The sequence below is a fragment of the Falco cherrug genome, chromosome 2, assembly GCF_023634085.1.
Source record: "Falco cherrug isolate bFalChe1 chromosome 2, bFalChe1.pri, whole genome shotgun sequence".
Lineage (NCBI taxonomy): Eukaryota > Metazoa > Chordata > Aves > Falconiformes > Falconidae > Falco > Falco cherrug.
The window spans coordinates 121,284,391-121,297,154 of record NC_073698.1 but is presented as its reverse complement, the minus strand read 5'-3'; the positions used below and the strand labels follow the sequence as shown (position 1 = coordinate 121,297,154).

Here is a 12,764-nt window from a genome sequence, read left to right as displayed (position 1 = left end):
CTACATACAAAAAAAAAAGTCAATGTTCATCACTTAAGTTTCACAGAACATTTGTGTGGTGGAAGCCCTTCTGTGCCCCACACAGCTTCTGTGACTGCCAGGAGCAGCTGGAGAACCAGCCATCCTGGCTTCAAAAAGGGGGTACTGTCCTGCAGGAGGGGTGCCCCACAGGGGCACTGACAGGCGGCAGGGATGCTTAGGGGGGCCCTTAGGGCGCCTGCAGGCTCAGGGCTGTCTTATCTTTGCTACTGCCAGGTGACAAAATGTACACCAGGCAGCTGCACCAAAGAACAGTTTTTTCAGAGAGGTTATGTTAGTGTTTACAATGGGAATGCTTTAAAATAATGCTAACAATTCTAGCACAGTAGTTATCCCCTACAGATCATTTGCTTGCAAACCAAGTATTTCCTTCCACTAGTGGTTTATACCTGTGAAATCACTACAGTAGCCTCCAGTGAGGGGATAAATGCCAGACATGGATTTTAAACATGCATTTTATTTTTGTTGTGCATGATTCTTCTCTTACCTGAGGAGATTTTTTGGTTTTGTATACAAACTTTCACTATCCATTTCAGAGTTAAAGAAAAATGAACTTTCATAACCTTTGCCACTTGTGATCACCTCTTAAAAATGTCACTTGACACAGAAAAGCCAGAAGTAATTGAGATAAACAGACATCTGTACATTTTAGCCATTCATTTAGAAAACATCTGTATCCATCCATGCAGTGTTAAGACTATAAGTAACTTCGCAGTTACATCTGAGCCCATTGCTATGGCAGCAAGGTAGTCTTTATCTCCCACATGCATTCTACGGATTTCTTTTTTGCTTAAAGCAGCTTCCTGAAATGAAAAACAGAGAAGCAATGATTAAGTTAGTCTTTTTCAGACAACGGACTCAAGAATTATATGAGACAGCCCTTACTGTTTTCCAGCTGTGGAAAATTCAGATGCTGATCCTTTTCAAGATGCGAATCTTGAATCAACAACTGACATGGAAAAATGTGAACTGCTGTTATGTTTAATTAAAATAAAAGTATAGTTGATGATCTTGGAACACAAGGTTTTTGCTACTGTTGCTATATTTAATGGGATCACAAGGAATTGTAACTACAGTATCTTTCAATCTAACACAGCTAGCTGTAATTTGCTACTTGCTACAGTGAGAATATAGTCCAGAAGAGTGTGCATGCTAATGATTAATTCCTTGATGGCCATTTTCATCATCAGCTTTATCAAAGGACATGGCTCAGCTTGATTTAATTGCTGGGAATTGTAAGCTTTCTTTTATGGTAGATGCCCAAAGTACTGGACAGGACTGTACTAGTGACCTGTTGGTTTTCTGTTAGTTGGCGAGTCTTGAGAACTCAAGATAAACTAAAATAGGACAGTAGGCAACAGTAACTAAACTAGAAGAGTTACAAAGTTTCTATCTGTACTTTTAAGGACCTGAATTGATGTCAGTGCTTCTCTGACACCCACTAACTTTGAGATTCCCCTTCACTGCTTTTAGCATACCTTCTGGGGCTATCTACTTTTGACATTGACAATTCTAAGTACTTTAAAAGAGTTGAACCTCTTCAGAAATAATGTTGAAATCTTAACTTCCACTGTCCCAGCATTTTTAGACCCTTTATATAAAAACTACAGTAATGTAGTAAAGGCCACATGAGAAAACATCAAAGGAGTTAGTTATCCAGACAAGATATTTCACTCACACTTGATGCTGCCTAACAAACTCTGCAAACTGACGGTCTTTAGCGTAGAGCTCTATAATTCGAATTCTGTCCTGAATTTCCTAGAATACAAGAAATACAATTGTAAGTACAAAGTAGAAATTAGAATACTACTGAAAACTGATTTCTGGGTTTTGGAAAATAAAAACTCCTATGCTTTGCTATTTCAAGGAGTAGAGCTTGAAACTGTGCACTCCAATGCTAAAATTCTTCTTCACGCCTTTTTTTTTTTTTTTTTATTTTATTCCCTTTTGAAGTGAAGCACTTCATTGGAATCCAGCAATACCTTTAAAGCAAAACCAGGGTTTGGACAGAGTGTGGCATTTCAACAGGCTTTAACAAAACCATTTTATCTCTCATAGATACTTTCCCTACAAGCCCGGCTACAGGCTCGATTCACATCTCGCACAGTTGCTTAAGGATCTGTGGTTAGTTCCTGGATGTAAATCCTTTCTCTTTAGCCTTCTAGAGTAAACCCTGGGTACTGTGTATACAGGAAGAGAGGAGAAGGATATGATCTAACTTGCAGGTTATGGAAACATCTAAACTTTAAAAAAAAAAAAAAAAAAAAAGGAAAAAAAGGCCTAGATGCGACAAGTTTTCACTGTAGAACTGTTCTTAAATAAGGTAGTTGGCATTAAAAGCTAAAGGCTGCGTCGAGCCATAGCGTGATCCTCCTCAACTCCCGTGAAGTTACTTAAGCAGTTCGCTCCTTTATCATGTGAAATTCATTAGAGGCCAGAACACACTCAGTTCCTTTCTCTGTACCTAACAGCAAGCAGGGAAAGAAATCCTCTCTCTCTTCTCCTAAGTAGTTGCAGCAGCCATAGTTGCAACTTGTTCATCTAGAGCTGAAACTGGGGAAAGACTGGGCCCAGCTTTCAGGTTGCAAATGTGGAATAAGCTTACTGTTTACACGATCTTTTCCATGCCACTATGAAAACAAGGTCATTTACCTCCTTAGTAAGCTCACTGTTCTCATAAATGTGCCTGATCTCTTCACTGCTGTAGTCTGTGGATGTCTCTGCACTGGTAGAACTGTAGGAGGTTAGCTGAGGGTATCTCCGGTAATAATGGCTGTAGCCAGTTGTATCGCTTTCATACATGGGGTTGTATTTAACTGCGTTCTCAATGGACGAGAGGCTGTCACCCTGCCTGAGGGAGCAATAAACACACTGTGAGCTTCCCTGCAGCCTGGAAGGGCAGCAGACAGGTTAAGGAAGCCTGACGTTTGAAGGTGCCTGTACATTCTGTTGCTTGTCAGCTGCATGATACAAGACTTACAACAATGATCATTATTGTAGCAGATGTGTGTTAAAATATCAGATGGTGTCACTTACCCCTGTGAGTCCTCTGTGTCACTCTTTGTGTACTGGTCTCGAAGGGTCCTGGCCAAGAAGAAGATGACAGCAGAAGCCACAAGAAGGAATCCTGCCACAGAAGCAATTGCAATACCAACCACCAGTGGCTCAGACACGTATTCTTCACAGTGCTCCCCTCTGTACCACCAGTTCTCTCCCACACGACACCTGCAACCAAGAAACACAGGGAAATTTAACAGCAGCAAAAGCTTTTGTTAATGTGAATGTATCTGACCTCCTGTCACGACGTGGCCTCAGTTAAGTCACCTCAGTAAATACTTTTGCATGTTCAAGCACCAACTTTCTATTATTATTGTGAACTGCCTTTTTGGTACAGAATCATCCAAAAAGTTGGAAGGGACCTTTAAAGGTAATCTAGTCCCAACCCCTTCCTCCTCCTCCTGTGAGGGACAGGGACCCCTTCCCCCAGCCCCGGCTGCTCCCAGCCCCGTCCAGCCTGGCCTTGAGCCCTGCCAGGGATGGGGCACCCACAGCTGCTCTGGGCAGCCCGCTCTGGTGCCTCACCACTCTCAGAGTAAACAATTTCTTCCTTGTATCTGGTCTGAATCTACCCTCTTTTTATTTAAAACCATTCCCCCTTGTCCTACCACAACAGGCCCTGCTAAAAAGTCTGTCCCCATCTTTCTTATAATCCCCCTTCAAGGATTGCAAGGCTGCAATAAGGTCTCCCCACTGAACAATCCCAATTACTGAATTGAGTGAAGATAGGTAAAACAATAAAAGGATAACGCATTTGTGATGGAAAAAGCCTGTGGTTTATGCAATTTAGAGTAGCTTGTGATATGTTAAAACTGGAGGGTGTTTAAACTAAGTAAAAAGTTACGCCTTGGTTGAGCCTTGCACATGACGTATCAAGCATCTTGTAATGTAAATACAGATGAAGGTGTTTTAAATGAACAGAATGTTTACAGCACAGTGAAGTCTGCAACTATTAGTTAAATAAATATATAAAATAAATGACTAGAAAGAAGTGTGCATCCAAAATTGTATCTTTGGAATCGTTGCCCAAAATAGCATTCAATATTTCAGCCTTGCTGTGGTTTTGAACACGAGGACTTAAATGTCAATGTCTTTAAATATACAGTAAAAATAATACATTTGCATTATGTGTGTGGGGAAGTTTTTGCTATAAAAACTCAAGGAACTGTAAGGTATTATGACCACTCACAGCAGTGAGCCTTATTAATAAGAAACATCAGTAATAAGTCTTTTAACATAAATATCTGAAGTAGTTTCTGAAAATAGTGTGCAATACTTCAGATTTTTCAAAATGTTCTTACAAATACTAGCCAGAGCATGCTTGAGTTCAGATACAAATTTTATCAGATTTGTATAATAGTGTTAATTAGAAGCAGGTAATGTAATACAGCCACGATAATATCCATCTTTATAGCTTTAGAAACATTTTTATTTCTGCTGTTAACTGCTAGGACTCCTAATATTGACTTCAGAGACATTCTAAGTAAACTTTAAAAAAAAAGAATATCATGTGCAATGTCGGAAGGAGCATCAGTTTGTCTCTGTCTCGTACAAAGTCTTTTTCATTGCCTGTAAATTGCTGAGATCCTGTTCAAATGCATCTGGATGTTTTTAAAAGCAAAAATTTGAGCCAGGGGGTCTGTGCCTTGACCTTTTTATGAACCACATGTGATTTTTCCCAAATGGTCAATGATGTACTTTCATGACTTACAGCATAAATGTATAAAGAATAGTGTTCTTGGTCAAGTGTATGAATATGCCTTTCAGATACAAATTTTAGTGTTGGAATTAAGTCTCATATGTTTTATGACATTATCTAACACTTTGCTACTTGAAAAGACCTCTGGAGATAAATTCTGGCCCTAAAGGTCAATGAAGGTTATTGGAACAACTGAGTATGTTCCATAACTACCATTTTTCCTGGTTAGTTTTATTTCCTGATGTTTATATTCTATTAAATAAATATGTTGCTGTCTCATTTCTGATACAGACAAGGAAAAGTAATGTTAATATTGGAACTTCCATACAGCAGCAGCATAATGTGAATGATAATCATTCTCCTCTCACTTGTTACACGTTACCTTATGGAATTTTGGACCAGTCTTGCAGAATGCTACAACAGAGGAGGCAGTACGGGGTTTCCATATGGGACACATGTACTTCAGACAGCAGGACTGACCTACCTACAGATGGCCCCTTGCCCAGGGCTTATGTCGCACTTCCCATCGTTCAGGCAGAAGTTTGGTTGCAGATCACAAATACTATTGCACGGCAGCCCGTCGATGCTCAGGTAGCCAGGATTGCAGACGCACTCAGCTTCCCCGCTCCAGCGATTTACTATGCATTCAGAGAACTCGTTGCAGGCCTGGAACTTGCAGGGATCTGCTTGCTCACCTGAGAACACACAGAGCGGAAAATCGTAACAACAGAGGAGAACCTCAACTGAGGTGAAGTGCTGGCTGGTTGCTGCCATTTTCTCTAATGGTCTGTTAGTTAAAATAACCCACAGAAATCCAGCACGCACCTTCCCTGAGTTACAGCAGGTTCTGCTAAGGTGAACAAGCACTAGGATGTGTTCCTCTGCACAGCACGTGTCAGTGCTACAGCTAAGACCACCCAACAAGCCAATCAAAAAAGCAAGTATAAAGTGCTCTTTTCCTTATTGGAATGTGCAGTACTCAGATGTTCTCTGTCTGCTGGAACTGTATTTTGCAAATGAGTAAAACACAGCTGATCTCCAGTATTTCTTGTTACAGAAAACCTAAGCGGCATACAGGGGGGGCACAGGGACTGTGGGCACTCACTACTTACTGTGAGGGGATTTGCCTTTGTGTCTGCAAGGAAGGTGCGTAGCATTTGAGATACCTCACTCTGGCATGCAGTTAAATGATCAAAACCAGAAGATGCGTCACGCTAATCAGACCATCTTTGTAAGAGAGCTACCTTGGAACAACAGCTGCCATTTGCCAACAGGGCAGCACCATTATTTTCCTCTAACCTTCAAAGAGGAAATATTTCAGAGTTGCTGACATGGTAAACTACTGGCTAACGTGGACCGAGAGGAAACTTTCTCCCTGTATCAGAAAGTGAACTAAGAGGGCCTGTGACTTTTTTGTGCAACAAGAGCTCACCGCAGGAGTGAGGCAGCAGCTGTTACCTGTGCCAGTGCCCACCCCGTGGAGTAAGTTCAAACCACATGTGAAACTAAGCGCAAGGGAGATGGGCACCACTGCTCCGGCTGGCCAGTCTGCCCCTCCCCTCCCCCGTGAAAGTGCAGTGGCGTTACACAGAGTGTTAACGTGAGCTGGTTTTGTCCCCGTATTTCTGTATGGGCCCCATACAGTTTGCTCAGTCTGGATTCACTCAGATTTGGATCTCTTTAGTCCCTTAACAGATTTTCATGCATTGGTTTGGTTGAACTCTCTGAAAGACTCTTTCTAAAGCCAAGCCTGTGAAAAGCAGCGAGCCGTGTCCTGAGCCACTGGGATCCTTAGTGAGTTCTTGAAGTAGAAGTTGCTTTAAATCCCTTGGCTCTAAACTGCATTCCCCTGCCATCCTTACCTGATTCCACATCCAGGGAGTATTTATCGATGGCCAGGTTCATGGTGTGATATGCAGTGTTGCAGAAGTCTTCCAGGATCATGTACACAGCATTGGTAACGTTCCGAGGCACAGGTTTGGCAAATTTCATTCGACTGTTCACCACAATGCTGCCATTTCTGAAGTTCAGGATCTCCAGGTTCTGGAAGCCCGTCAGATTTGACTGAAGGTAGGGCACCAGCTGCAACACAGGGGACGGGGTGGAAGAGCTGTATGGCTGCACCACTGCTGGAGGCAGCTGCACTGTTACCACACCAGACAGCGGGGCTCTGTGTTGTGCTGTCCAGCAGAACTGCCCAGCGGGGGCCTCTGCAGGCAGCCTGCCAGGAGCCCGCTGCCCACACGCAGACAAGTGTCCAAAAATCTGCAGATCAGAAATACAGTTCTCGGGATACACGTAGTGCTCTGCCTTGATCCGAGCACCAGGCATGCTCATGGTTTGATGGGGTGTTCCCTTCAAGTATGTCCCCGTCCCTCCCTTCTCCTTCCCTCCATCTTCCACAACAAAACGTTCGTTCCGGTTGGGAGAGGGCAATTCCCAGGTTAAAATCTGACATTCATTGCTGTATAACTGCTGGGGGGATTCACTAGCCATCAGTTTAGGAACTGCTGAGTTCCCTGAAGTACCTGTTACTTGGGATGGGTTGAATGTTGCAGAAAGGTGGCATCGCCACAGCCCCCGTTTATTCTCTCCCCCCACCCCCAGCTAAATACAAAGCACTCTGGAAGCAGGTACGGGGAGTGTGTAGGGACCCCAGGTACGCTGCTACATTTATTGACACAAGCAGAGCATCTGGTCCATAGCACTAAAAAAATAGACACTTTGGAGACACTGACTGAATAGAAGCCAAACAACACCCCCCACACCCCACTTGCAGGCAGAATTTTCCCACAGAGGAACAGAAATCATATCTGTAAAGACCAGTCTTGAGTTGCTCTGTGCAAAAGCAAGCAGATGAACTCTTACCAAAATTTTTTGTCTGTTTGGCCACAGACATTCAGTACAGAAGTGATTCTTACCAGTTCCAAGAACCGCTGCTCCAATGCTTTGTATTCAGGGGAGTTTTTATTGAACAGGTCCTCTGAAAACATCATGTTGGTAACCCGAAGGCTGAAAAACACAACTAGAGCTCGTGATGGGACAGGGGTACTGTCACGATTTTCGTGTGTGGCCCAAGCCATGCTGGCCATCTCTGTGGACTGGAGGCGAGTTGTGAGCTCCACATGACTCTCTGTCATGCTCCTTCCCTCCTCAGTCAGCTCGGGGGAGACGCGGGCAGTGCTCACACGGTCCAGCTCCGCTGCGACATTCAGGGCTCTCGTCACTTCATCTCCCAGCTTTGTTGTGGCCGCAGAGGATGCCATGGATCCCACAGGAGAGAGATGGGACGGAAGCTCAGCAGCGCCTGTTACACTCACCGTTATGTGAGGGTTCATAATGGTGCTGAGACTCATGGAAACGTGCGTGCCATGGTCCGTACTGCCCTGCCCAGCGAAGCCCCCTAGAGCAGTGGTCTGATGTATCACTGGAGGAACTGCAGTTGAAACTCGAGTGGCAGTTGGCGCTGCTGATGGCGCCATCTGATCCAGTGAGTTTTCTAGGGCTCTGGCAGTAGGCCAGACGCTAGCTGGTTTCTTCACTGCTGACCCAGTAACATCTCGGCCTGCCAACGACGAATCTAGGGTGTGCTGCTCTTCCACGGAAGCATCAGGGTTTACCATGGAAGGATCTGCAGTCAGAATAGCTTCTGAAGAGCTTGTGTCCAAGTGGCCTATTGTAGCAGCTTCAGTTCCATCTGCCCGCTCCACTGTGAATAGTTCTTCTGTCGTTGGCCTGTCTTTGCTTTGGTGTTCATCTGCTTCAGAAATGAAGTTCTGACCTACACTGGACTCTTCAGGTTGCTCTGTTCTGACGGTCCCTGTAGATGTAAGGAGACTGTCTTCCACAGGCAGTGCAAGTGTACTGTGTGGTGACCCAGGGGTCACTCCGGTTGGCATGTCTAAAAAGGAATGGTCCACTGAAGGCTCCAGAACCAAGGATGGTTTAACAAAAGAAGACTCGTACATGCCAAGTGTTTCTGTCTGTGTAGACGGTTCCACAGATGATGTCTGTAACAGAGGCACCTGCTGAGTTGTAGTCTCTGGAAAGACAAATATTTCAGACTCGTTGAGGAAATCCTCTTTTATATTAGCTGTGCCTTCATTCTCATCTTTGGAAGGATCATCATCTAATTTATTCCTAGAGTTAAGAATATAGTCTAAGATCATGCCATCAGAAATATCCTCTCTTCTGATTAACAAGGACTCATTGTCATCTTCAACCCAGGTGTCAGGACCAGGGTAGAAAACTGGTTCTAGCGTTGCTTCTTCCCAAGGCCAAATATTTGATTCCATTTCTTTTCCTGAACCATCAGAAGTGGAACCAGACCCGTCGTCATTTATAACTCCAAGGTACATATCAGTTTCGTTTTCCATAGGGTGTACTTCCAAGGGAAAACGAGTTTCTTCCACAGACTCAGGCAATGCAGAGCCTGCGCTGTTACTGCCTGCAGGGCTACCCAGAGCTCCTGCTTCCTTCTCAGCAGATGCTGTTTCTTTAATACCAGTCTCTGCGACTGACGAAGAGGCCACTGTTGGTGCAGAAGGCAGGGGAGCTGCATAGTCGTCTGTAGATGGAGGTTCTTCAGGCACGAGGTGAGGACGACTTGAAGGCAAAAGGTCTTCAGATGGTCCAGTGTCTTCAAACACTAAAAATAAAAATAAATTTCCAATTAGTTGTTATTTATGATAGAAAGTGTCAGGATGCATTCATTTTACTGTCTGTAGATCTGTATTCAGCTCGTTTCCCATAATACATCCTGGCCTTTGTATGCCAAAGTCAGAAGGACCCCTGTTGACCTCTCCCACTTTTTATTTGGATCGTCTATGGGCCAAGTTCAGACACAGCGAAATAATTCTATACAACTGAAAAAGCACCGTGTGCGTGCTGGTTCCTGAAGGGGCAAACGGGCATTAGTAGCCGTTACAAACATTTTACCACAGCACATTGACCTCGGATACGGTGCACCACAGGAAAGGCAAAAACTATCAGGGAAAGACCCAATTTTTCAGATGTTTCTGAAAAGTCATTTTGGCGAACTATACACCTTTGGTGAGCGTCAGGGAACGCTGCCGGCCACACGAAGGGTTCAGGCAGTGGCATTAACTTACCATCTGAAGAGCTGGGGGCTGGAAGCCATTCCAGGGTGTCCACAGAATCATGCCCTAATGCTGGTGTGGTGACCAAACGAGGACTCTGGTTCCCATCCTCTAAATTCAGCCCATCAGGCAAAGAAGCGACATCAGCCTCCAAGGAGAGCGGTGCCTCAGGCGCCAAACTGGTCTCAGAGACCAGATTTTCTGGTCTTGGCTGGATTTCATTGTCACTGGTCTGGCCGCTGTCTGAAGGGGAATCTGGTTTGGTGAAATCCAGGGGCAGGGTATTGCTGACAGTCGATTCATCTGCTGAAGGGCGTTCAGCTAGAAAGGTGCTGTCCTGGAACACAAACCCACCGTTAGTATCTCCACTCCTGCTGGGGAGGCAGCGGCTGTCCATGTGGGGCTGCGCACGGAGCGGCGTGGGTAGCGGCCGGCACCGGGGCCACGCTGGGGGGGGCAGGGATGTACCCATGCGCAGTGTACGTACCACACGCACATCCCGTGACACACTGTCATGCCCAGCCATGCCCACTAAAAGGGGAGGAAGCTGGTGGGATCGTTTGGAGTGCAACCTCACCTGTGGCAGTGGGAGGCTGGCCGCCTGCCCCCACCCCACCTCCTGTCCTCACTGAAAAGAGGGATCTCTTGGATGCTGATTTAAGATAAGTGCGCGTGGTACTGCCTGCCTTCCTTTGGCACTTAAAGAAGGGCTCTTAAATAGCTATTATTCATCAGCTACATAATCAATATAGTGACTGCAACACTATAATTACTGTGATACATAAAACAGTTCAGAAGTTGAACTTGAATGCATGCGTGCCCTGTGGGCACGTGCTGCTACCTCTCAGCGTGTGCATATGGGAAGAAAGACCATAACGTAAAGAATGTTTAGAACCCAGAATAACTTCATCTCAAAGCTGATATGCCTTTGCAGAAAATAATAATTAAAAAATAATCAGCAGTTAAGATGAACAAGAGAGCATGCACAATGAATTTGTGAATTGCTTGAAATGTGCAAAAATAATTTGTTTTTAAATTTCCGTTCTGCACACCGCTTGCTTACTGCTCCGTGCCCCAATCAGTATTAGGTTTACGGCTGGAATGCTTAGCACTGTATTCATCCTTAAATATGCTATCACGGTGTCTCATGAGGCAATTCTGCCGGGAAAACACAATGAAGAAATTAAGTTATTAGGTCAAGGCTACAGAAGCAAGCTGACTGCCTAAAACTCAGGAATTAGTGCTTCACATGGGTACCTGCCCACATATCAACCCCTTGCAACAGTCTGATAAGGACAAAAAAACACCTGAGGGATGAAAACTTGCCAAACAATTTCAAGAAGCAGCAATTTAGTAAGCGCTAACCAGCCGCTGATGGTGATGGGTAAAGTTACATGGGCAGCGGGCATAGGTTTCTGTAATACATATTACGGTCCAAAACTGTTTTAACCACTTCCCTAGCTTACCACTCCTGTCTAATCTCTTTCTGCGACTTGGCCGGCATGAATACCAGGAAGAGTCCAAATACTTTTCAATTTTAAATTTTACTCCTGGCTGAAATATGGGTGAATTAGATTTTTCAACTTCATTCAAGCTGCATTTAATCACTTTGGAAACAAGCCAGTTCAGGTATTTTTCTTAAATTATTTGTTGTCCTGTATTGATCACATTTTTGCAGCCAGTTGTTATGACACCACAGTCTACACACATTTTTTTCATTTACATGGTTAACAATCAGTTGAAAAGTATATATACACCATACAGACATGTGCTACAGCAATTATCTTTTTTGGGCAAATTTAACCACTATAAATAAAGCTCTAAAAGAGTTACTGTGCAAAATTAGAAACAAATTACACATATAAATTCCATAAAGAATGAATAAGGACAACTAGCAATAGTGTCTTAATACTTTTTTTTTTATGTAAGCATTTAGTTGCCAGATATTGCACTTCATTTACTTGAATGTGGATAGATGTTCCTATGACAACTAACATTATTCAAAGATTCTTATTACAGTGCAATATATTATATTAACAAGTTTAATATCATATTGGCAAGTTCTGGTTTTCGCTAATGTCTTTTGAAAGGCTTACAAATATGACAGATGACTGCAAATGCTGAATCCCCTCCCTGATTTTCCATTTTCTGCTGCCAGAAAAGCATTGCATTCAGCAAGCTAGAGCATTCTACCTGTTACAACTCAACAGAAATAACAAGAAAATACAGATTTCAAAAACTAGACTTGATTTTTTCTTCAGCTTTTAAAAGCTGTAAAGCTCAAAGAAAAGAATTAATGATCAGTTGGTACCATCTGCTAGCAATTAGACAGTCATGACAGTCCCACATTATGTCACGAGTATGTATGATAATACAAGTCCAACTTAAATCACCTAAGAAAAATAATAGCAAAATTCTTTTTCATAGGTAACGGTTCTACTTAACAGCATCTACTTGGAACCAGAAAGGTTTGACACCTGTGGAAGTAATTGACTAATCTATTCAGCCTTGTTTATTGTTTAAGCCTGTTTGATTTTCTTGAATTTATCTCAAGTTACTTCCCAAATTATCTATGTATTGCAGATTGTAGCCAGCTGTTGTTTGGATACACTCAATATCTTTTACATTATTAGAGGTTTTGACTAAAGACATAAATGACATTATTACTCATAGTCCATGATTAGAAAATCGTAACTTCCGGATTTTACTTGTACGCACTATTCCCTAAACCTGATTTAAAAAATCTATTGTTGCAAAGCTGCCTCTGCTCTAAAATCTTGCCTGCACATCTATCCGAGCACCCACGGATAGAGTGTAAAGATTGCAGAACTCTCCGTCTTACTGAAATAAACATCTGCAACATTTTAATC

General features: G+C 43.4%; 1 protein-coding gene across 5 annotated transcripts in view; it reads right to left on the bottom strand.

Moving 5' to 3' along the window:
- Positions 1-476: 476 nt before the first annotated feature.
- Positions 477-12,764, bottom strand: part of IMPG2 (interphotoreceptor matrix proteoglycan 2) — a 60,456-nt gene continuing 48,168 nt past the window's right edge. For 3 of the 5 annotated variants that reach the window (XM_055701280.1, XM_055701279.1, XM_055701281.1), the window contains exons 13-20: positions 9,907-10,231; positions 7,717-9,443; positions 6,658-6,877; positions 5,280-5,490; positions 3,076-3,264; positions 2,692-2,890; positions 1,718-1,797; positions 477-842 (exon numbers count right to left, since the gene is read on the bottom strand). In XM_055701280.1, the coding sequence (XP_055557255.1) occupies positions 830-842; positions 1,718-1,797; positions 2,692-2,890; positions 3,076-3,264; positions 5,280-5,490; positions 6,658-6,877; positions 7,717-9,443; positions 9,907-10,231 (2,964 nt within the window). In that variant the 3' untranslated portion in view covers positions 477-829. Of the gene's footprint in view, positions 843-1,379; positions 1,798-2,691; positions 2,891-3,075; positions 3,265-5,279; positions 5,491-6,657; positions 6,878-7,716; positions 9,444-9,906; positions 10,232-12,764 lie in introns of those variants that run through there. The other 2 variants (XR_008730759.1, XM_055701282.1) reach the window with 2 other exon arrangements.